General features: G+C 44.0%; 2 protein-coding genes across 4 annotated transcripts in view; both read right to left on the bottom strand.

Moving 5' to 3' along the window:
- hoxb3a (homeobox B3a) overlaps positions 1 to 26,154 on the bottom strand; it is a 55,375-nt gene that overhangs the window by 15,041 nt on the left and 14,180 nt on the right. The window contains exon 1 of one of the 3 annotated variants that reach the window (XM_066641556.1): positions 11,123 to 11,173. The exons of 1 other annotated variant lie outside the window; for it this stretch is intronic. The gene's annotated coding sequence lies outside the window, so the exon portion shown is untranslated. Of the gene's footprint in view, positions 1 to 538; positions 648 to 11,122; positions 11,174 to 26,154 lie in introns of those variants that run through there. One more of the 3 variants, XM_066641558.1, reaches the window with a different exon arrangement.
- hoxb4a (homeobox B4a) lies at positions 14,540 to 16,203 on the bottom strand. The gene is made up of 2 exons (XM_066641565.1): positions 15,780 to 16,203; positions 14,540 to 14,858 (listed from the first exon to the last, which is right to left on the bottom strand). The coding sequence occupies exons 1-2, from the start codon at positions 16,198 to 16,200 to the stop codon at positions 14,554 to 14,556; spliced, it is 726 nt and encodes a 241-aa protein (XP_066497662.1). The 5' UTR covers positions 16,201 to 16,203; the 3' UTR covers positions 14,540 to 14,553.

A 26,154-nucleotide genomic window follows, 5' to 3' on the forward strand; every position in this document is an offset into this window, starting at 1 on the left:
ACACACCTAAGGAGCGGGGAAACTCCAAGGAGACATTAACTTTCAATATCAGCATCCAGCTTGAGGCCACATTTGAATTATTAGCCGCCCCTCGCGCCTCATGCAAGTTAGAGGAAGGAACCTCGCCAGTTGTTTCACACTTAGAAAACAATTTTGGAAAACAAAGAATAATAGCAAAGACAAGGAGAGGGAGTAGTGGTCATAATATGAGCATTTCCCTCTTTTTTTTTGGGATTCCTTTGGCGTAAATTGGTGGGAAAGTAGAAGAAATGTTGGCTGATCTAAAACTGGGAGCGTGATATACGCAACCCTTTCTTCGGCTCATAAATCACCAGCACACGCGTCTACTTTTTACACCTACCCTTCACTGTCTATTCTCCAATCTCTCGGCCAGTCTAAAACACCTACCCGCTCGCGACTGCCCTAATGAGCAAACTTTTAGAAGCTGATAGAAACTTTACTAGAATAAGCCAGAGGTAAAGAAGAGAGAGAGAGTGAGAGAGAGAGAGGCAGGCAACCTTTAGCCTTACTCAGTTACCTATTTGAAGGCATCTGTCCTCGGCTGTTTGGAAACAAAAGCTTTTCGAGCCTGGGCACACCCAGGGATGGCTCTAGCTTGGGTCACACGACGGATAATTAATGACTTGTCGGCAGAGGAGCTCAGGACACGAGGAAGAATCCAAGCATGCGGCCAGTTGGAGCTAGCAAACCTTACCTGACTTCTTCCAGCATTCCTTGGATCTCAGCGAGGAAGGGCTCTGGCTTTTGGAATATTTGCTTAAGACGCCCTTGGGACGGATTTCGAGGCTGAGAGACGGCGCGCGATGTTAGCTTAGCTTTCGTAAAGTCCTTATATCCATACACATAACTTAGATGCGGCTCGCGCCCTAAAGCTGAAGCGCTGGAGTGCAGAAATATGTGGGCATTTATTTTTTTTTCTCTAAATCTCGGCGTGTGATTCCTGAGGCGCAGCAGTCACCAGCAGGCGAAAGATTCCACCTCTAGCCTCTAGCTGTCTGAGAGCCTCTCGCTGCCTGCGCGAAGCAGCGCGGATTGACACGCTGAACTAGTGAACCAGTGCACTGACAGCACGCAACGCACAGCGTGGAGAAGGCACCCGGCTTCCTCTGACCAATAGAGAAGTGCTCGACACCGGCCAACACATGGGCCATATGCTTACTGCAACCCGGGGGCTTCAGCAAGGGCGAGTCTGATCGCCAGCTTCCCGTTGACATTGTGAGAGAAAACTCATTTCTGAAAAACCACGAGGACGGGCACGAGTTTGGGCGCCGCTCAGACGAAAGGCTTTGATTTATGAGTGAAACTAAGTTCACAACACTGTGTATGAAGAGGAACTGAAATGTGCACGCGCAGATTTAATTAATTGGGGGGAAGTTAAACGCGTACCGTAACTCCAGCAGCCACACTTTATTACATAATTATTTTCCCAAAACGCCACATTTAGCGATTTTGAATTCGGGTGCGTTGTGTCCTCACAGTCTAATTGGAGCATGGGTGCCCATACCTCTGCCTGTAAGGGTATGCAGTCAAACGGAAGCAGGCTGTTGGTGTTCTGAGGAGAGCTCGGGCTTGCTGAGTGCGACTGGACCGTTATTTGATTGAACGTCCTGTTTTTTCAAAATTTGCAAATGTACTTGGCCTTGTTTGTTTGCTTTTGTTCGCCGGCGTGTACTCTACCTACGCAGATCGGAAAAACACCCACACAATCTCTGTCTTTCTGTCTCTCTTTGTCACACACACTCTTTCTCTCTCTCCCTCACACACACACACTCACGAGCGCAAGGGAAGTTCAATTATAGCGATGTAAAAGCGTGATGATAGTATCCGTGCTATTCTTAGACGCTGCATAAAAAAGGCGGCCGTCCCCCCCTCTGAACATTTCCGGCTCGGTTCTCTCTTATCGCGTTCCCCCCTGATCCTCAACCGGTTGAAAAACCCTCCGCGTTGCCTGTGGATATCGTTTCTGCGCTCATTTTTCATACGCTCTCAATCGCTGCCTCTGTTCAGACCGTTATGAATTAGCGCGAGCTTTGATATTGATTTATTTCTAGACGGCTAATCATTCCAGCCTTATGAGGCCGGGGAAACACCTGGCCGAGCTGCAGTGAGATAATACACCAGAAGATAGTGCGTAAAACTCTTTCCACAGGCCTCTTTTGCGAACCAGGCTCATCATTTCTCTCAGCGAGCACAGTTTTGAAAAATCAGAGGCGTCGCTGAGGGTCACCCGTAAACGCGGGAAGAAGGAAAACAGAGAAATAAAACCGTAAAAGGCCAATTGATCGATGAAAGGAGCGAACGGCTATTTTCTTAAATTTGCTCATAATTTTGCACTTGATTATCTGGCTAATTCAGTCTTAGTGTTTATATAGTGTTATGTTTGGGGTGTTGAGGTTATTAGCCACAGCTGCACACGCAAATTAACGCTAGATTATTTGGCGAAACTAGTCTTATTCTCTGTGGTATTTTATGTGTGAATTTACTGAGATTATTGGCGCCGTTAAATACACGTTTTCCCAATTCACTTTTTACATAAGAATGTAGTGTTTTATATTTTTAACATAAAAAGAAGCATTTGACTTTTGAAATTAAGAATTCTTTTAAAGAACATTCCAGAAAAAAATCAGATTTCACCCTCACAGCTGTCTTTTCTGTCTATCTTCGTAAAGTAAATTAGATTTAGTCTATTTTCGTCTTGCAGTCTTCCATTTTGGGCACGCAGCCGATAAGACAGCGTTCTAGTTTTAGCACAAACACTAATTCATATTACGACCCAACTTCGTTTTCCTTGCCATTCGATCAACTCTGGGCGAGCTGCTGTGTTTAATAAGTACTGGGGAAAATTAGAAATGAAAGCACACTAAATATTCCTCGTTTTAGTGGTCGACAGAATCTGAAGCACAATATGGCCGCCACACATGGGTGTATTGTTTCAAGAGGTGGGTTTTCCAGCCAGCACAAATGTACTGCAATGCTCTTTGATAAAGAAATGAAAAGCTAAACACGCCTCTCTGACACACATCGGCATCGAATTAGCCAAATGCAGCGGTGTGAAGTGGATTTGTTTTGTTTTTCCACTGGTAAATTGTGGCACCTAGCTGTGGTTTTCTCTAAGGCATGTTATTCTCAGAAAGATGATTAGCTATTTTAGCCTTGATCAATGTACCAATGTGTCTTATGTATTTTTTATATTGATACTGAATCATGTTGTTTCAGATGATAACAATAATTACATTTATACTGCTATTGTTTTAGTGCCACAATATGTTATAATTCTATTATTCATCCTCCTCCTCCTCCTCCTCCTCCTCCTACTACTACTAATAATAATAATAACTCTCACTACTAGAACCTGAAACTAATCCCCGCCCGTGTTTTGTTGCTGTATTATATGTATATTGTGAAGCTAAATGTCGACCCAAACTGACTGCTATTTGGAATCCTTTACTCAACCTTCACTCTGCTGTCAGCGAACGCATATCAGACATGAGATATGCCCTGAATAAAGGATGTCCCATCTCCTCGCCCTAAAGCATCCACCAAAATGAGCTCCGAAATTGTTTTTGACACTGCGCCCGGCAACAAGGAGCGCCGCTGGAATTAGACAGTTTGAAGGTGTTCACCTCATGCAGCTGCGCCCATTAATATTTGATAACAGCCGCTGAATTGTTCTAATTTTGCTACAAAAAGGTTTGTTCTGCCCAGAGGAAGAGGGAAGGAAAGATGGAATGGTACTGGGCAATGAGCACTGTTATTTTCCCTATTATTATTGTTATTATTGTTGTTGTAACTGCTGTTGTTTAACTTATAAACACTGTATATTTTGTGTACTATTTCTGTTGTAATTGTCTGGATTTTTTTTACATTGTTCTCTTTCTGAGTTGTGTGTGTTTGTGTAAAATGAATAAACGTAAATAAACAAAAGCCTGCTTTTGGAAAGAAAAGTCGACTCCTTTGTTTGAAGTCCTGACCCTCAGCAGCGCATGTGCACAATTAATACCATCTCAACCAACACGTCATAAATGAGGTTAGGAGCAAACAAACCTCCCCTCGGTGTAGAAGCTAAAGAGCTAGCGTGTCTCTTTAACGCATGCTAACCAGTGTGAGGAGATCTCTCAGCCCATTCCAGATCTCCTCTTCTCTGGGACTAAAGGGCAATGGCGGTCTTTCTCTGTGCCTGGATGTTGATGAACGGGCGAAATATCTATTTGTCCAAAGTACAAGCAGGCAAAGGGTGTCAGAATATGAAGAGCAATATCTTCTGGAGCTAGTCTGTGTGTGTGGCCCGAGGCTGAGGGAAGACGTGGCCGGTCGTTTCGCCCAAAGCTGGAGCAGACCACCTTTACTAAGTTCGTATTCCAATTAAGTTTTTAATGCTCTGACGGAGAGCGGCTGCGTGCTCGAGCGCGAGACCCCTGGCTATGAATTTTGCAGGCGGGAAAACGCTCTTTTATGAGATTTGCATGGCGACGAGGCGTTCCCGGTTTGGCAAATTTAAACAAATCTTCCCTTAATTGGTAATCGCGGATTCAGTAACTCAAGACCTCCAGCTACTTAGCCCCCCATATTAGTCCCTGATCCATTGCCGTGTATCGCTCGCGATAATCAACTTTGGGGGCAAAATGGGGGAGCTGAGTTAAGGCAGAGGCATAGAGCTCCCCGCGCCGGTGTGAAGGCGAAAAATGCCGGCGAGCTTAGCGCGAGTCCGTCCCGAGCTCTTCCCTCGTTCCCGCGTATCATCGCTCGCCAATCATTTTTTTTTCTTTTTTTCAGAAGAGGGATGATTTATCGCGAAGACGGCCATAAACAACACAACTCCCTCACAAATACACAATGGCAGCCCCGCTGCCGCTGACACACATATCACTATAAATCAAGCCAAGGACCTGGCTGGAAAGGGAGAGAGAGTGAGAGAGTGAGAGAGTGAGAGAGAGAGAGAGGGAGGGAGAGAGAGACATGCAGAGGGAGGAAAAGAGAGAAAGATGGGTTGTGTTGACGGTGAGCAGAATAAAGAAGGAAAACTAATAAATGATATCTATGTTTGTTTATATATGTGAAGGCGATATGGTTTGAAATGCGAGGGCAGGTATCACTGCTTCCAAACGAATGGAGGATGATGGGCTTGGAGACACATGCAGGATGACGAGGAATGGTGAGGATGGATATTTCCGGAAGATATTTACCAGCGACACCATAAAGAGTAAACAAATGCAGGGCGACGGGCGCGAGCCCCAGTGGTGGTGGCGGTGGTGGATGTCGGCGGCGGCGGCGGCGGTGGTGGTGGTGGTGGTGGTGATGATGGTGGTGGTGGTAGTCGCGTGCTTCCCCGCGTTCCGCTATACTCACAAGCTCCGAGACGGTGAAGATGCTCCCCCCCCGTCCAAATTTGTTTTATTGCAGCCTCCGCGAGGGTCTGTGCCGTGGCTTTTTTTCGCTCTGCTATAGGGCTTGTTTTTAAAAGGACAGTTGAATTTCACGTCAGACACTAGGAGACCATGTCTGCGATATTCCTGACGAATACATATCTATTCTGCAACCACTGCATTAATTATTTAATGAATCACGTGACCAGGAGGGGGATGGGGTACCTCGGCTTGCACGCTCGCGGGACCACTATGACCCACCACTGCACAGCCTTTCTCTCAAGTTTCTTGCGTGTCTCTCTCTCTCTCTCTCTCTCTCTCTCTCTCTCTCTCTCCCTCTCTCTCTCTCTCTCTCGCTATAAGGAGAAATTCGTGTCGTGTTTTATAGGCGTGTGTTTTTGTTTGCGGTTATTTACTAAAGGGGTAAGTGAGCGGGATGTTAATAAACTTTAGGAACTCTGCACTGGACTGTCCTACTTTGCTCAGTATTTTATAACATCACCATGCATTGGTCATCGGTATTGCTTCTATTTTTCTTCATATGTTTTCACGTGTATTTATTTTTTACTAACAATAAACAGCTTAAGATTTGGCCACAGCATTTAGCATTATTGTATTTGCGCACTGTATATTGTATAGGACCCGCAGCACACTCTGCACAATAAAATAAAATAAAACAACAACAACAACAATAATAAATATAATAATAATAATAATAATAATAATAATAAATTAAATATTATTGTTTCATTTCCCCCCTGTAACGTATATATTCAACGTGGCGAACTCGCTGCTGGTTAGAAACCCATTCCCAGCGTTGAGCAGTAACAGTGCCAGCAACCAATTTAATAAGAACATTTACAAAAGACTTTTTCTTTGAAGGAAAGTATAAGAAAACAAATACACACTGTGCAAAGCGATCAGGAGTTTGACCACAACGTTCTCTGCAAATTAAAGACAGGTACCATGCAGCAGATGAGTGAAAGAGTGGGGTATCTCTTGTGAAGACCCTTGCCTTTTGAGAGTTATGGGAGACAATAGCAGCGATCCCCTTCTGCACAGGGCTAAGACAAAACGCAGACAATAGGCATGGGGCTTGGTGAAAAGGAACGGACTCACTCCGAGACTCTTGAAGGTCACACAATAGCAGGACTCGCTGTGGACATGGGGAAGTCTAAAGCACTAGCTGCCAATTCTCCTTTCTCTGCTACAACAGTCGGAGCAACTCGGGGGTTACGGAATAAACTTCGCTGTAAAAGCGTGTCTCTGTTTTGGGGAGGAAAATTAAACGCTCGTCTCTGTCCCACTCGGAGACGCAGAACGTAGGGATAAAGGCGACAATGTGAAGTTGGAAGCGCTTGTGAAAATGTGTGAACAACGAAGACAATGAAAGATGCGCCAGTGCCACACACTGTAACGTCAACACTGCTGTTGATCAGATTATAGCGCACCACAGACTGTTCAGCAGCCCCCAAGCCCCCAGTGAAGCACCTGGACCAGCCCAAATATATACTGTGTGTGCACGAGAATCCCTCTGAAAATATACATCTGTTTTTGTGGTTTTTATCGCTGTTATCGTTATTTTATTAAACTAAAAAAATAACAAAACAATAATAAAGACCAGTTCAGAGCAGTGACTAGAGGAAGAAAGAAAGAAAAAACAAAAAGAATGAAAGAAAGAATGAAAATATCAGGTGTCAGGCTAATTTTAATGAAAGATTATTTTGTAAAAGAGGCGAGGCATTCAAAGAGAGCGAGTGAGCCCAAATCCACAGTATTATTATTATTATTATTATTATTATTATTATTATTATTATTATTATTATTATTACTATTAGCAACAATAAAATAAATATAATAATTGTATTTTATTGTATTTTTAATGTATTTATTTTTTATTATTAACAACACCAATAATAAAACATACATATAATAATTGTATTTATTATTATTATTATTATTATTATAAAACTGAATGGGGCTGTTAGTGTTGACCAAACCCCGTTCAGAGGTGGGAGAAGACAAATTCTCAGTAACAATAGAATCAAGAGAAACCCTGCAGCTCTGAGCAACACACACACACACACACACACACACACACACACACACACACACACACACACAGACACAGACACAGCACTACCGGCCTCATTCACAATATTACCCCCATCATCCTTCCCTCTTTTTCTGATTAACGTTGTGTTTGAAGATTTTCACTCAGTGTGTACAGCCTGGATTGTGTGTGTGTGTGTGTGTCTGTGTGTAAACAGTGCGCTGAGCTAAAGGCCAGGTTTATTCAGAGCGGCGGAGATTGATTTACGGCGCCGCGCATCTCTTCTTTTATTGCGGACCGTAAATCTGTCAAACGCGGGGAACGCGCAGCGGCTTTCTCTAACGCACTGAGCGCGCGACACCGCGGGGCTGCGGGGCGATCTGCTTTAATCCAGCGTTTGTTTAAACGCTTTAAAATCGGCAGAAAACAAGGAGCTAATTCATGTCTCAGTGCAGGCGTTGGGGATTTAATGCTAGCAGCTAAAAACAGTTCTGAGATCAGGAGCTTACCCATTTACTTTATTATTATTGTTATAACTACTACTACTACTACTACTAATAATAATAATAATAATATGTTCTTAATTATATTTCCATTGTGCACTGTGTTTATTTTTACTCTTATATTGTTGTATATTATTATTGACGTTGATTTATTTTCCACTACAGTGAGTGAGAGTGGGCCGATGTGCAGTGCTCCTGATGTGTGTGTTGTACTCAGACTGGGGCTGTGAGCAGTGGCTGCTGAAATGTGCGCGTTGGTAATTTGATGTTGCACGTTTTTCGAGGCTTTGGAATAAAAAAAAAATCCAGCTTCCTCGGAATCCAGAATCTTCCTCTTTAGTGAGCGCGCTCATTACTCTTCTCCCTCTCCGAGGCCATAATGGAATGTGTATCACAGCAGCCATTGAGTTAGTTAAATATTAATATCAAATGAAGAGCACCCAGTTGGGAAGATAGCGAGCTAAAAGAAATGAATGCGCGCGTGCCACAGCGTCCCTGGAAATAAAGGAAGGGCCATATTTAGTAAATAGCTGGGAATCCTGCGCGCGGGCGGATTGGAGGAATACTCCAGTGATACTGATGCTGGGGGAGATTCCTGAGGCAGCGGGGAGGACGCTTGGCTTTTAGTTGGCATTGTTAACAATGGTCCTTTGCCTTACTTAATATGTCTCTTTTTTTTTTTAACACATGCGCGCGCGCGCGGCCCATGAGCACAAAGCTGGCGCGCGCGGGCCATATATCTCAGTGACTACGCAGCGTTGACCTCCGCTCTGCGGCTTTTCACAATAATAATTCAGCATTGCGCGAGGGCTATTTGTTTCGCAATTAGCGGCGTGAGCTAAAACAGGCACCACACCACCACAGCCGCGCGGCAGGGCCAAGTGACCGCTTTCCAACAAATCTTGGAGGGCTTTTAAAGAAGGGAGTGGAGAAGCAGGAGGAAGGCGAGGTAGAGGGAGGGGTGGGGGCTTACATGATACAATACGAGGCGTTGTCATACAAAATCGCCGTCATATTTCCGCGCTGGAAGGGCCTCGCGCTTCCTCTCGCCTTGAAAGCAGTGCCACAATAAAGGGCAGCGTGCGTGGGTGTAATACCATTGTACCTTCAAATACACAACAAGGGTCTGAGGGTACTATTGTGTGGCTGGTACGAATTCTGAGGGAAACTGGGTGCCATTGTCCAGACTGTTGTGATCAAACGCTTAGACACTGGGAGGCGTGGAGTCAATATGAAATAAAAATAACTGCAATGATATTCTGAAAACCCTTGCGTACTCACAAGGGCACGTCTTCAATATGTGGGTAACTGGTGCTGTCTAAAATATGTTCCGTGTATTCTTCACTATACAGTGCACAAGAATGGAGAGTGGTGAACGATTTCAGACACAACCACATGCAGTTTTTTTTTTACAAACCCATGCAGTGGATTGTGGGGTTGGACGCTACTTTTTTGCGGTGCATTGTGGGATTGTTTGAGTGCGTTGGAAATTGCCCGCTACGCTTCAGACACAACATACCGCAAAATAGTGCACTTTATCGTGAATATGACGATAATAGCACCACGTTCAGCCAAATTCAAATAATATATTTTACGTGCTCTATTTGTCTCCACTTTGTTTGTCCCTTTTCCTTTTATTTTTTTTCTTTCAAAACATTAGAACACGAAAAGTTTAATGCCCTGGAAAAGCCAACGCAGGTACACGATCAAATCTGAGGTTCACAGCTGGATCCTGGGACCACTGCTGTGTCTTTAAAGGTAGATTTGCAGTGTTTCTGTGGTGCACACATAGCAAAGCTGTCTAGCCCTTTTTTCTTTTTCTTTCCAGTGTGTAATGTGGGCTCCTCGGGGCCTGTGGAGGAGTGCTGAGAGCACTGTGGTGCACGTGGTGAAGGAACAGTCTATCCAAGGCCCTCAAACAGAAACAAGGAAGACCTGTGGAAGAAAAGGTCTTGGCAAGGCCGCGACTCGTGTTGTTTTAAGGGCCCCGTTGGTTTACACGACTGTCTGAAGGAAGAGATAGCGCGCTGCCCTCAGGTTACAGTGCCCCGACCGCGCTGTTATGACAAACTCGCCCCGGGGCCTTGCTGACCGTGTAACGCAGAGCGCTGTCCAGCCCGCGCCGGGTCAAGGGGTTTCAAAGGGTCAGTCTGTGCCTTCGCAACAGACCTAATCGGTCAGAAACAACGTGTCCTCTGGTTGAACCCACCGCAGCCCCATCCTGCTGCTGCTGCCCACTCCGAGCATTGATTTTTTTCCCCTCATCCCTCAACTTCTTCCAATACTAAGGGCCTATATTTTCCCCATTTGTTTCTGTTACTTCACCACGCTTCATGCCCCACGAGTCCACAGAGGGATGGCGAGCGCCGTAAGCCAGAACCGCCGGCCTGTTCCAATGCGCGCTCCCAATTGATTCGCAGGGGTTAAACGCCGGTGAGCGCGGATCGGAGGCAGTGGTGCTCATCTGAGCACACACAGCAACATGCAGCAGCTTCGAAGCAATTTGCTGCATGTCGTTGGGTTTAGGCAAATTGTTTCTGTTGCTTTTTTTGGGCGTCCTTTTAATTCTCGTGTTTTTTTTTTGTTTGTTTTTTTTGGACCAATAGGGCATTGAAACAATTCATCCTCGACCGTCCCTGCACCTGCGTGCCACCCAGAAGACCGGCAAAACTGCAGCGTCGTGCAAAAAAAGCCCAATATGACTTGCAAAAGAAATAAACAGCCATAAACTCCAGGCATTAGCCAGCGGTCACGTGATCAACAGCAACGTGCGTCTGAAGTGAACGCTAACATTCGCCAACTGCCTCTACGTTCACGTGCGTAAAGTAGATTGAAAGTGATTAATACTAACATTGCCCCCAACCTGGCTCACGTGGGCGCGTGCTCATACACATTCACGCCGACTCTATCCCTCTGTCCATCTCTCCTCCTCTCTATCTTTCTTTCTCTATCCATAAGGTGCTTCTTCCTACACCTGGTGCCAAGAGAAAACCAGTTGCACTCCCCCCCTCCCCCCCAACACTCCCCCCTCCTCCCCCTCAATAACAAGTGACCACAAACACACAACAGACGGCTCACAAAAGTCACATTTTCTGCCCCGGGTCAGCAGCAACACCCCGACATTTGCGCCTAAGCCACCCGACAGCGAGCAGAGGCCGTAAAGCAACAAAACTCTCTTTTACCTCCATCGCTGACATCTCTGGTCCCGCGAAGAGTTTCTCTCCTGTGGCCATTTCTCTACGACTCTACTGCAGGGATGGGACCCTTCTCTCTCTCTCTCTCTCTCTCTCTCTCTCTCTCACACACACACACACACACACACACACAAATGTTTTCTTGTGGCATGACTTGTCTTGTGAATAGAAGATGGTAGTGTGGTGTGGGGGGGTGTCTTCAAGTGTCCTCCAAGACTTCACTGCCCTCGTAGCAGAAGGTCCGTGCAGTTGTGCTGCTGAATGACAATAGAGAGAAGACTTGTTTAAAGAGAAGCTGTGATTAATGATTTTTCTGTATAATTCTCACATTTTTCTTAGGGCCTCTGTCTGCAAATAATGGCGATGAACTTTTGAAACCCTTAAAAGAAATCTGTTCGTCTCTATTCAGACCTCCGAGGCAGAAGTCTCTCCCGTTTTCTTTCTCCTTTTTTTCCGCCCCTTAAAAATATGGCAGGGCTTTGGGTGAGAATAGAATTCCAAGGTGCACATTGTAGCAGATGCCACACGCAAATTCATTTAAGCCCTGATTTGCTCAACAACTGCTGCAAATGATAAAGGCCTAAAGAATCACACGATAACAAAGGGTTAACTATCTATATATATATAAATATAGATAATAAAATTAGCATTTATATATTTCATTATATTTATTCTCTATATAAAATAGTTATTTTTATTTTTCTATATTTAATTATATTGGATTACCATTTATTTTTTTTAAAAAATGCATCTTTTTTAAATTTTTTGAATACGTTCATCTCTTACGCAACACGTGACCCCCGCAGAAGTGGCAACATTGGATTTATAGTTTGATATTTAGCGAATATAAAAGCGCCGTAATTTTTAAGTGTATTAAACGCTTGTTTATGACGTGTTTCCATTGGCATTTTTTTCCCGCTTGAAGTCTGTGACGTTTGTAATTTCAAGAGAACATTTCATAAATAAAGGGGAGAAAAACAGACAAATGGCCGGGGCTGGAGACGCGGCGAAAAGAGCCGCTGATATCAACGAGCAAGTAATAGAAAAATGTTCTCGGTGCCACGGAATGCTAGCAGACCAATTTAAGGCCATACTTTTGTTTAAAGTTCAACGCCGGCAAACGGAATGTTATTTTCTCCGGCTCTATATTTTCGATACCTGCTCCAAGAAAAGAAAATGAAAATTAATACAAGGGCTGCGCCATCCAAAAGAAGCCATTTGTCTTCTTGATTATCTATTTGGTTGTCAGCGTTTGAGCTATGGCACCGGCCCGCTCCTTTGTAATATAAAAAACACACAGCTCGCGCTGGCAAATACACTCCGAGCTGTTGTGCAAAAATTACACTCATTAAAGCATTAAAGAGCCACGAGCCGAGAACCCCCCTTTTTTATTCGGCTTATTTTCGAAAAAGGGGGACGCACATTTGGAGGGGCTTTCTCGGGCTGCACGGGCAGCGGTGTGTGCAGCGTTAAATTAAGGAGAGAAGAGAGTGAAACCAAGGGGTTTGTGATTTAGAGCAAGATTACAAGGCGTAATGTAGCAGGATTACTCGCAGCCTGGCGATATAAATCACCACGGCAGATATGCGCGGATATTCCAGACAGGTCCACACTCAAAATCCGAACCAAAACCCGCTCCAACACCCACCACAACCCAATCAGCACGGTGTTTGCTTTCGCATACATCACTTCATATTACAAATCGCGAAATACAATTTGTGCAGCGTTCAAGAGCGTAGCCTGGCTTTTGGAATCCACAGCAGCACGGGACACAAGAAGAAAGACAGAGCTCGGTTTTGAACGATTTATTAAATTTCTATAGCTATTTACAAATAACAAAGGAAGACAGTGGAAGGCGGAAGCAGAGAGGGGGCGACATACAAATATGAACGAAGGGGAAAGACAATATCACTGCAAGGATTGGTCTTTGGAATGTAAAATGAATTGGTTTGTAAAAGATAAGATACTAAACCAATATGGTTTCTCACATGGAACAAAGAACGAAATGAAGAAGTGAGGGAAGAGGCCATGTGCACGTGTTTATTTGAGGTGAAATACAAACAATATTCGGAGACGAACAAAACAAGGGAAACGAAAAATAAAGTGTATTCATCATCCATGCAATATACGCACTGTTCTCTATACAACCCTGGCACACACAGAATTAAATTACATTTCCACGTACAAAGTAATGCAGATATTTTTTGCAGATATTTGCATTTCATTCAAATGAATTCGAAACATCCGGTCACTTCATAAATCTAAATAAAAACAAACAAACAAAGAAAAAAAATATCAACAATTACTGCAACTGAGGTAATTCAAAGAGTATTTAGCAGTGCTCTCTTTCCAACGCTTTGCATTGTACCGGATTTGGTTGTGTTTCTGCCCAGCTTCATTCAACTGTTATTCCCTTGCATTGAAAGTGAACAACGCCTTGATCAGACACGGTGCTACAGAAGGTCTGAGGTTCATATTCTCAATCTGAAATACGCTAAAATATAATAACAATAAGACTTCAGGGCTGGGTTTCCCCAAAGACTTCGTAGAATTAAGATCAGGGTTAAACGGTGGAGGTGGCATCATCGTGAATTCTCTCTCTCTGTATTTTCCAGTTAACATCATCCTAATGCCACGAAGCGTTTGGGAAATTGGGCCCAGAACGTGCCGAGTCCCCTCGTGTGAAAACCACAGCTCGAGCTGTATCAGTCCCGTTGGCAAATCAAAAGATTACATGTGAGGTTAACGTTAGAGGAGGAGTAAAACAAACAAACAAACAAAAGAAGCAACTTCATATTACGAGAACAACGTCCAGCTATAGTTTTCTAGGCTAGGAGCCAGCAGAGGGAAAGAAATGCAGTTAGAAAATGGCTCTTGACAAAACAAGGCGACTCATTTATTAAGCACAACGCTAGACGTCGAGGTAATGGGCAGGCCCACGGTTCGTCCTTTGTACCACAGAGTAAACATGACAAATGGGCTCGAGCTTGGCATGATTAAAGATGAAACACGGATCCATCTTCACCAAATCTGAAAACTATCTGCCGCCTTCTGCTGCAGTGGAGGGGGGCAGAGGGAGCAGGAGCGAGAGCGGGGCGGGGGAAGGAGGAGAGGGGCGCGGGGTAAGACTGGGCACCGGACCCGGGAGGGAGCCCATCTGTGGAAGTGTTTGGAGTTCGAGTTTTCGCCCCATTTGTGTGTTTAAAAGCCATTTTCCTAGCGCTGCTTTTCGCGCCTCCGCTTCAGCCCACCTCGTGTTATTATCCCTGTGGTTGAGGAGCGTTGAGAGGGAGAAGGGGTGAGACAATGTGGCTACAATCCTCCACGCCTCGCTGAGGTTTCTCTCTCTCTCTCTCTCTCTCTTTTCCTTTATTTCTCAAGGAAGAGAATGTTCTTCTGAGGAGTGCAAAGGAGTGCAGCTATAGGCTCGGCGGAGGTCCGCCAGCTCGGCTTTGAACTGGAGTGGGGTTGGAGCTGGCTGAGTGGCTGGAGGAGCGAATCTTGGTGTTGGGAAGCTTGTGGTCTTTCTTCCACTTCATGCGCCGGTTCTGGAACCAGATCTTTATCTGTCGCTCGGAGAGGCAGAGGGTGTGGGCGATCTCCACTCTGCGCCTGCGAGTCAGATAGCGGTTGTAGTGAAACTCTTTCTCCAGCTCCAGAACTTGCTGGCGCGTGTAAGCTGTGCGCGAGCGCTTGGGCTCGCCCCCCGAATAGTTCGGGCTCACTGTGGGGAAAGAGAGCCACAAAGAGAGCCACACGTTACCAAACAAGTCACACAACAAACTCACCCAAGACATAAGCATGCACAAGCACCCACACGTTCACGACTGAGTCTGAGGAACCGACATCACACGCGTGAGCCCTGCGTGGAAGCGGACTGCGTGTTCCTCTAACTGTAATAAATATATATAAATATAATAATTAAATAAATAAATGAAAACGAGGCCAGGAATCCGGTGCAGTGGGTTATTAGACGAAGAGTGGCGCCACGGTGTCACAACACAAAGCTGCAGCCACTATCCTTTAAAACATGACACACTTTAACGTGTGGAAATGCCAGGGGAAGCACAGCTGCAGCAGAGGGCCGATTTAGAGCCGTGGGTCCTTAAAGGAACGTGTTTAACAGGGACTTTACCAAAGCCTCATTTGCCTCCATCTTAAGACTTCTCGCGATAGCGTTAAAACTCGCTAATCATCGCCGAAAACTACACCAGGCCCTTAACAGACTTCTGTTTGCGCTCCCATTAGTGTTTTATTATTATCTTCATAAATGCCAATATTTCATCCGTCATAAAACTTTTTTTCCCAGCGACCAATGGCGAAGTGACAGAGGAAAGTATATGTTTATACAAGCAACCACTTAAAATCAAATTACCAAAACATAAAACGTAACTTATGGGTTAGTAGAGTGCTCATAAAACCTTCCCGGGGAAGAAATGAGAGCGAGGAGGTCGCGCAGACTTCAAAAAAAGGTGCTTGGAGAAGAAGTGCAATAAAAATTTATGGAGGGTGTAATTATATTGCCCTGCAAACAGCCGATCGTAAATCTCCAGCAAGGGCTACTTCGCTGAGGGGAGCGATAGATTCCTAGCGGCCGACATTCAGAGCCGGGGCGCGAAGAGGATGGAAGTTGAGCCGCACTTACCGATGTTTACGTGGACTTTTTTCATCCAGGGGTAAACCACGGGGTCTTTCCGCGACGCGGCTGCAGGAGTGCTCTGGCTCATAGGCGTCTGGCCGCAGGCGGGCGGCGGGCTCGGAGTGACCGAGTCCGAGCAGTGATGGCTGGGCTCTGGGAGCGGGGTCGAGAGCGCGGCGGGGCTCAGGACGCGACCCCGAGGAGACATGACCGCGGCGGGCTGAGCCGGACCCCGGCACGGCGCGTAGGGCGGGTCTGATCGCTGGTGGTGGTAGAGCGACTCATGCTGGAAGGCTGGCTCTTGCCTCTGGGCGCTGTAGTAATCCGGAGAGTGGCTGGGAAGGTAGTCGCTCTGGGAGTATTCCTCGCAGGGTGGAAACTTGGGGTCCACATAGTTGGAGTTGATCAAATAGGAACTCATGGCCATTAATTTCTTTTGAATTGCAACACAAAATATACTAAAATTTATATCTATCCCTTTACTCGTTTTCCTGTTTCGTAGAACCCTCCTACTTTTCTGTCAAGTGAACAAAGTTAAGAGTCCATGTGACGGCGGCAGCCAATGGCGTGGATCCTCGCCATTCCCGGATAAGGAAATGCGAATGGGCAGTTTAGACTGGGTTCAGCATCAGCGCGTACTTCCCAACAGCCGCCCGCTTCATTTTCTGCTGTGTGTATGTTTCTTGGCGTGGGCTTCGTGCGCTCGTGACAGAAGCACAACAACAATATAAAAAGCGATCAGAAAAAAAAAAAGCTCTCCGGACTTTTGTGAACACGAAAGGACCTCCGAGGCTGAGCCACAATCCCCCCACCCCTCCTTTTCCCTCCGCCCTCGCGCCCTCCTTCAGCTCCACAGTTGCAACGAGAACGTTCACACTCCCCTCCAAAGCATAGTTCAAATGTTTTGAACTTGAAAATACTTTTGGCCCGGTCCCTCCTGAAAAGCGAGACCGGGGAAAGTGATGCAGGGGGCTCGCTCCGGCCAAGCTCTTATGCACTCGCTAATAACGGGGAAAGAATGGAGGTGGCGTGATCTGCGTGTCAGAGATGAATCTGGGCTTGTTTAGGATCGATAGAAAATTCATCAACTAATTCAGGTTCCAATGCCTCCTAAATCAAAACCGAGACCTTCTGCATTTAAGCGCGCGGCGCAGTCACTCTCCTCCAAACAGCGCGTTTATCCTCGCGCTCCCATTTACACAGCACGCATAATAATTGCGGTGCACATTACCATTAGCTTTGGCTTTGTTTTTCCCATTGCTGCAAGTGCTCTGGTGTAGCATTCGCTGGAGTTTAACAGACTGGGCTTCCAAAGAGGTGGTCACATGGCAGCCAAAATACCGGTGACATCACTGGGTAGTGGATGAAGTTAAATATTAAAATTAATAAAACTGCCGCATAACAACTGGTTCCTACTATGCGTGGTTTATACGAGGAGGCTATAAATAGACACAGCGTCTTCATCTTCCGTTGATGTTGGAGGGTGGGCTATATATCAACTACATACTCCCCTAGATACGAATTTGTGACTGTAAGTGTGTTCACACAAATCCGGATCTACAGGGTATATATAGATGACAGGTTTCCTCTGGACAGCTATTGATGGACTTGCTCACCTTGACAGCACCTCCTCCATGTCAAGGTGCTGCACCTGGAGCGGTCTGCCTCCAAGTGTACGAGCAATCTGTCTACGACCTTAATGGATCGCTCCTTCCCTTCGCAAACATGCTGCTAAAGGGGCAAAGATTCTTCAAAAATGTCTCACGTTTTCCACTGAGTACAGTCACAAAGGGCAAAGTCTCCCAGAATGTGTATCAACAAATTAAACAAAGAAATAAATCAATTATAACGTCGCTCGTCTATGACGCCATTTTTGTTTTCTGTTCAATTCCAAGCTAAAAACACACGCAAGAAAGAATCCTACTCTATTTTTTAAAACCTACTCCGTACCGTGGAGCCGAGCGGGGCGAGTGTGAGATTTGTGGAGAGGTCAAGAAAGCAGCAAGTGAGAATAAAACATGTGGGTTTTATTGCAGGTCAGTTGTGTTTACAGACTGCAAACAGCCGGCGAGGGGCTTACAGCAATAAAACCAGCGCGAGAAAATCGCCACATCCAATCTGAGAAACACGCAACATTTTATGACTTCTCCAACAAGTTTGCCTTAACAAGTCAAGCACCAAAACCCTAATCCCTTTCATTCCATTTCCAAAACGGCCTGGAAATAAACACTCGCCACTCACTGCGTGGAGCTTTACTCTGGTAGTTTTCTTAATCTTATTCCAAGAAGACAAAGCAAAATTCAGCCTCTGTTGAGACGCCCGAGGTAAGAGCCTTCTCCGAGATCGCGGTTTAACAAAAGAAGGGCAGGGTCCGGGGAAAATTCAAACACGAAAATAAATTAATGCTAAAACTCTGGTGAGAATTGTAGCTGAAGTTAATGAAGTAAACGCAGAAGGTCTCAGAAAAAATCGCAGAGAAAATGAAAAGGTGTGCAGTATTTCTGTGATCACAAATATTTCATAAGATAAAACAAAAATATGTCAGATTTAAATAAAAAAATAAACGGTGTAAGCGGAACCGAGTGGATGCGTTATCAGACCCCGAGAGATTCTTATCACAGATTGTTGTCATAATATCTGCCAGTATATTTCATACCAATATTTCACTGCATGAAACTATCGCTTACGTCGCCTCTGAGCAACAGCCAGGTGCTTCTCAGCGCGATTCAAAGGGGAGAAATGTGTCTATATTTTAATAATTTAATAGAGAACAATAATTCCCAAAATATTCCTAAGATAGATATTATTAAGAATTATATATGGAATAAATAATAATGTAATAATATAATATTTAACTGAGATGTGAGTGTGTGTATATTTGGGGGTGTTGTTTATATTTTCCGTTAAATATAATTTTTACGCAAAGTAGCCAAATTTTCGTTCGTGAAAGACGTAGTTTCTTCATTTATTCGTTTCATTTTATATTTGATTTTATTGTTCTGTCTGTGATGACACCTTTGTGAGGACAATAGATTGCACACGAGCCTTTGTTCTGAGTTTTGGAGCCTTCATTGTTGACGGTTTTACGCTTTTGGAGAAAAGGGAACCAATAAAAAATTAAGACAATATCGTTCATTAAAAAACGAACTTTGGAATAAATCCAGCGCAGCGTCGTGTGAATAAAAAAAAACATCGACCAAATCGAATAATTCTAAGATCAGTTCATTTTTTAAAAAAACTCAAAGCGAATGCAGTGGAAGGTTGAGGAGAAATCTGCAGCACCCCTAGCGTCAGGTAATCACCGATTTGCCTTTCTTAAGGAGGGCCTATTTTCTTTTTTTTTTCTTTTCCCTCTCTCTCTCTCTTTCTCTCTCCAGGTCTTTGTTGCTCACCTGAGTTTTCTCTAGTGTCCGCTGGTGTTGTGCAGTGGTGACGGGTTCTTAGCAGTGATTTCGAGAACGGGAGGCTGGATACAAACTTTCTCGTGAGGTTTTATTATTCACAGCTAAACCCTTCACAGCTACAGTGTGTTTTTCACCAAACTGTAACAAACTGAGTTTTAAAAAAAGGAGAAAGTTCATCCTCGCTGTCCACTTTAACCCTTTCACCTTCTGAAGTCCCCGACCTCGCCTTCACCCCCCTGTGAAAGGCATAGGGACCTCGAGCCATCTGCCTCATTATGGGGTTAATGTGTACACCCACAGGCATTCAGAGCCCAGTCGCGCGGACTGTAGCCAAGGTACATATCCACCATAAAAAAAAACCCAAAACAATGAAAAAAAAAACTGCACACGCGCGCAACAGTGCGACTCAGTGGGGCTCGAAATCAAACTCATAACTCCGTTATGAAAGGAGGGGGCACTCACACACACACTCACACACACACAGCACAGTGCGCAAAAAGGCACGTGGTCCGCCCAGGCAAAGCACCTGCACAAGAGCGCGCGGCGGCGATATGTAAATGAATGGCCAATTTCTTTTTACTTACTTTTCGTCTCCGCGCGCTGAACCTCGGTGATTTTTTATTTCCTCTCGGTCGACCATCGGACACGAACGGGACCGGACACCGCCGCCAACCGCTCCGAGGCTGTTTTATTTCTGCTGCGACCGTAGCGCGAGCCCCTCCGCCCGCAACCCCCCCTTCTCTTTCCTCCTTTCTCTAACGCCACAGGTTTAGCCCGTGACCTCGCCGTGATACCTTTGCACGTGCAGCTCCCTCTCACTTCCTCGAGCTTCTCCGCGACAATGAAACAGCGATCGGGGACCATCTTCAAAAAACAACACGAGATTTTGTTCGCGCGAGCCGCGGGGAGCTCTAAAATAAAGTCAGAGAGAATAAAAATAAAAGAATGATAATCTGGTAAGCCCCCAAAAAAAGGATAAGCGCGTCCGTCCCCCAGCGGTTCTTTAAGCTTGTTGTTGGCGGCAGGAGAGAGAGGGGCTTTCCCCCTCAGAACGCAGCCCTGCGGTCTCTAAACCGGCTAAAAATAAAAATGCACGTTAGCCTCGCGCCGTTGGGAAACACTACAACACCATTGGACGCTTTCAGGCATTTTGTTGTGGACTCTCAAGTTTTCGAATTAATCTCGCACTTTGGCAGTCTTTGTTAAACAGTGAGGCGTGTCACGAGCCCCGGTACATTTTAATATTTGTTAGACGCGCTGACCTGCGCTTCACCCCTTCCGCGGGTCTCTCCCACTCGCAACTTCTATAGTAATGCATGCACAGTTTGCGCGCTCATATTGAATTGTGCCCAGGTCATTACTTTGAAGAAAAATGGCTTGGGCTTTAGGGAGGGGGGTCATTCTAAAAGCCTTTTGAAACCCACAAATCAGTTCAACCACGGAGCACATTTTCTCTCCTATTTCCTTATTTTCTTCTCGCCTTCATAAAACTAGACCAGCGTCAAACAAAACACACACGCGACACTTGGCAGGATTTGTTTATTACGTGGTAAAACGCTAAAGCGTAATTCTCAAATGTAGCTTTTGGTTTCAACGAAGTAAGCTTTTGTCAGACCGTTGCTGGTCTAATCATAAGGCACAAGACCGGAAACTGTACGTTCGGTACATTTTGGATATTTGCCAAAACATGTTTGTAAAACTCAAAAATAATAAAAAATTAAAATAAAAAAAGGAGATGTAGTAAACTCCGTATTCATTTCAGTTCCGCTGTCTGTGTGTAAACAAGGTCAGTGAAAATGTGACAATATCGTAGCGCAAAATAAAGATCGTTCAAAAGAGATAAGAAAACGTCACCGAAATTCTGCTGAGACCGTGTGTGAACTCCACAAAATGATAATGCACCGCATATCTCTGCCAGGCAACGGCACAAGCTGCGATGGAATGGAAATGAATTCGATGAACTCTGCGTGAACTCCAGCGGGGACCTGTTTTCTAATACAATTATTCACCACTTACACACTTAGTTTTTCATAGTACCAATTCACTCAGGATTCTATCATCTGACCTACCACCATTTGTTCGAATATTTATTCCTCTAACGCAATTATTTATTTACTGGATTATCCATTTCCCTCCGTCAAATTTCATTCCACACCACGCTCACGTCAAATGAATTCTCCTTTATTATAAAGCAGAGGAAAAAAGGCCCCAACACACCACAGCGGGTTCGGAAGGATTTCAGAGCGTATTTATATTTTAGCCGTAAACACTGGCGAGTCACATGTACTCAAGGTTATTCCAGTAGTTTCAGAAGAACAAAACACAACCAAAAAGTAACACACCACGTTAACGGTGAATATCTGCGGTGTTACACTTTCAGACCAGACAACTACTAAAGCTGTTATTTCCGTAACAAGGGGAAGTGGGCGTCTTTTCTACTCTTTTTCTTGTTTACTTCATTTGTAGGTGGAGACAACGTCTTGTCGACATTTTAACAAGTAAACAACATTCCCCAGGTGGTCTTCCGCATGTCGTTTCTCTGAATTTTGTGGATATTTATTTAATTTTGTTAAGAGATAAGATAAGAGAGAAAAAATCAACTCTAGTTCTCAGTAAAATATTGCAATACAAATAATAATATAAAGAAAAATATTTTTATTTTATCATTCGTTCAAACGTTTATAAGAAACGAATCCCACGTCCCTGACTCCACTCAGTTTATATTCTGGCAGTGTATATTTATTGTAGCAATTTTTGAATAATTTGAACAGATGCTGATACCATCAAACGATCAACAACCAACGAGCTGCTTTCTGCTACATTTACTGTTACTGTCAAATCATTAATATTACTACTACTTTTACTACTACTAATAACAATAATAATAATAATAATAATAATGATAATAATAATAATGATAAATATCGATGTGACCATTATAAGTTGGTCTAATGTAGCGTAGATACATAATTTACATTAGAAATATAGATACATTTTTAGTGTATTTTTTTAATTTAATTTTTTTTTACTTAATTTTATGTTAATTTTTTTTGTTTGTTTGTTTGTTTCTCTTAACTTTTAAAGATTTTTCGACACAACAGCCTATTTAAATACAGATATGTTTAATTTGATCTTCAGCACATGAAGAAAGGCGCCAGTAAAAAAATGCTCAGTTACTCTTTAAAATAAGGGTATTTTTAAGTAATTTTTGAATGTTCTGAAAACAATCGTGTGGCTTTGGAGGAAATAATCTGCTTTGTACGAGAGCGAGGATCGAGTAGAGCTTTTCTGTGTGTGTCCTTTTAAATAAAGCTTCGATTTTTCTTTCTTTCTTTCTATTTTTTCTAGCTCTTTCTTTGTTACACAACGAAGGTCGCCCTCTGAACGGACACGGCTCTAATATCATTTCTCTCATCTTTGCGCATTAGACAATCTGTAGCCCCTCACTCCCCCTGCTTTTCCTCCCTCCCCCCAACTCTCTCTCTCTCTCTCTCTCTCTCTCTCTCTCTCTTTCACACACACACACTCACTCACTCACTTTGCCATTGACGTCCAGCTATTGGTCTCGCGCGCAGTCCACTGTCGAGTCACGCACCGCGTAAACTTTTGACCCCTTAACTTTCTGACCCCACGCGCCTCTCCTCCCTCCGGTCTAAAGACACTGAGATTCACCTTCACGCGCTTCGCTCTGGGGGATTAAGCCTAAACCTCGCTAAAAGAAGCGCGCTCTAATATCTGAGTTCCACAGCTGAGAGTGGGCTTACTGTTTCCCCCGCTTCCTGATTCCCAACAAAGGGATGTACAAACCAAGAAGGACTTACGTTGTCGCCTGCACGAAAATCCGGTCGCCATTTTTACACGTGCTCTATTCCCTAGTCTTTACTTTGTGATTTCTGGGTTAAACACAGCGACCCCGAGCTCGAGAGGAGATGGATTTTGATGCGGTTACGTTACTGATATTTGTTAAATGCTTGTTTCAAATTCCCACGTCGTCTGATAGCAGAAGTGGCTCTTCCAGACGCTGTGATGTTGGTCTAAAGCGGGCTCTGCTGGACACTGTGGAGCATTGCACTCCAAAATATCCACTAACAAACAGCAGAAAACTACAGAGGATATAGATGTGGTGCCAAATGTAGAATAGGTTCATTTTCTAGCTTCGTTTCTGCGCTAAATATGAATGTAAACACTCATATGAACAAGAGCTGTCAGTTTGCGCCCATTTTAGTGCTGATATTATTATAATTATCATTATTATTATTAATAATATTATTAATGTTTATATATTTACTACTAATACTTATTATAACAACAATAATAATAATAACAATAATTTACTTTTTACGTTTTTACCAGCGTCAGATTAAAAAAAATAATCAGAACCAGTTTATAATAAACACATTTAAATAACACTGCGGGCAGCAGTAAAGACCCGTTTACAGCGTCCATTAAACTGCGTCCAATAACTGAAAAACACATTAGCAAATAACATTAATACATCCAATATATCATATTTATACCCGTGTGACTCTTTATTGTCCACAAGAGAATAGAAGCAGAGCTTTAGAAACTGATTTTCAGCTTATTTCTCTCAATCTTTCAGTAATTGAAAAATATATATATATCCTTCGTCAAATGCACCTCTCTACAGTCCCTACAAACACACGCTCACGAGCAGAAACAAATAAAGGCACGCGCACTGCTAAAGGTCCCATTAAAATTGGGGATGTTTTGGTTGGGCGTCCGTTCTCTCCTCACAGATCGGATACAGTGAAGGAGGAAGAGGAGGAGACGGAAAACCTAGGTAAATAAAAACATTCCATCAACTTCTCCTCCTGCTTTTCGTGGAAGGATAAACACGGTGTAATTGTGTATGATGGACAGGCCGTATTGTTTTGCGCCTGCGCTCTCGCAGCAGCGCACGTCTGCTGACCTCCGAATGATCCCGTCCTCATGCATTATGGATGAGATGCGCGAGGAGATTGCCCCTATCAATATGCAAAACGCATTAGGCTGTTAAAATGGCAATTTAAACGTTCAAAATCGCTGCGTCGCTCTAGTCCATGTCTACACACAGGCGAATGGCTTTCTACTGAGCAGGTGACCACAGGGAACGGCCAGAGCCGAGAGGCTTCTTTCTGAATAGTGTATACATTTCGTTATTTATAATAAAAATGGTTGCGTTTTAAGTAAAGTCCGATTGTGAAAAACAAACAAACACGGCGTATTTGTGTATTTCTTTGTCATTCTTTGAAGGAAATGGAAAGCTGATGTGTGTTGCCCGGTGCCGTCATAAATACGAGTTTCATCGCAGCATAACGACTCTCACGTTTTCGTTTTTGTTTTTTTTTTTTTTCTTTTTGTTTCAAACCATTCACACCAGCCCCGTTTGATCCCAGGAGCTTGTGTCAAAACGCATCCCACACACCTCATTTCTCTGACGCACAAATGCACCCAGAACTACGGCCTAGTCGCCTAGTTACTCCCCAACACAGAAAAACAACGCAGACTTCTGTTAACTCTCCTCGGCGCAAAATTTCAGACCTGAATGAAAGGCTTTGGGAATGGAATGTTTGGTCGGGATTCAAAATGAACTTTGAGTCACTTCTGAACGTGACAACGCTGTTTCCCGCGTGTGTCCCACAACGTTTACGGAGATGCGGAAAAATGGAAAGAAAGAACAAAAAAAAAACGAAATGGGAACATAGGACTTGTGCATGCGACCAGCATTCGCCTTCCTGTTTACGGCCTTAGACTTCCTCACACACACACACACGCGCGCGCGCGCACACACACACACACACACACACACACCAAAGGCCAAATGGACAGCTATAAAACTTCTAACACAAACTGAAAGCAGAGTGTCGGGTTGTAAAACTCTCTGGAATGCAAAGCACGCTTGATTTGGAGAAGTAATCATCTGTTTAACACACTTGTGCATGAAATGCTGGGCGCTGAATCAGTGCATGAATTAATGAAGGCGCGTAAAACACACCAAACATAAACGGTCTCATTTTAATATCAACCCCCCCCCCCCCCCAAAAAAAAATAAAATCCATAATTTTCATCGTAAAACGAATCTCAATATTCTATTAATAAAATCGAGTAAATGTAACATCAACACAGCGTTTGGACAATATCGTGCACCACAATAAAACAGTTGCAGTTCTCTCCTTCTAGATTTACAGGCTGCTTAATCGAGTTCAGCAAACCAAGGAGACCTTTAAAAAGCTTTTATACGCTGGCTGTTATCCAGCTTTAAACTATGTAAGCGGTTTGGGAAGAGAAAGGGATATTAAAAAAGAACAGGACAAAAAAATAATAATCCCACGGTGTACGAAACAGTCTGGGGCTTTGGTTAATTGTGTGTATAGATTATTAGAAAATATTGTAACATAATCATTTGTGTATTTAAGGCTGGATTTCCGAGCAGTAATACGTTAGGAGCCCGCTGCGCTCTGGCTGTAGTTACCCGTCAGACACGGGTGGCATTCTGCAGTCATAACAACTGATGACAACACGGTATCATCGTAGTTTATTCATCGCTACTGAGGCATGATTTTCGAAAGTGAGTGTAATGTAATAATCCAGTCTGATCTATAGCCTGATGTAGTCGGATCTGAGAGTCTGATCTGAGTCTGTAAATGTGAACTGAGATTGAACTCGTATTGACCCGAGGTGGCAGAGAGACACTTAACTGAACTATGGCCAGATCTACGCAGAGCGAGGATTATTATTGTCGGCGACACTTTAGCACTTTTACTCATCCATCGATTCGCTTATCTGTTTAAAAACCACGGTATTTGTGGTTTTACACATAGACACATTTACACAGCGCAGTATTCCGTTGTTCTAGGGATTCTGAGAAAGTTGGCTTTTACTGTGTATTATTTAGACGTTTCCTTTTTTGAAAACACATGGGCGGGAACGAACAAAGATTCGCTTGTAGAGCTGGGGGAGTTATATTGTCATGTTGT

This window comes from Hoplias malabaricus, chromosome 13 (assembly GCF_029633855.1).
Source record: "Hoplias malabaricus isolate fHopMal1 chromosome 13, fHopMal1.hap1, whole genome shotgun sequence".
Lineage (NCBI taxonomy): Eukaryota > Metazoa > Chordata > Actinopteri > Characiformes > Erythrinidae > Hoplias > Hoplias malabaricus.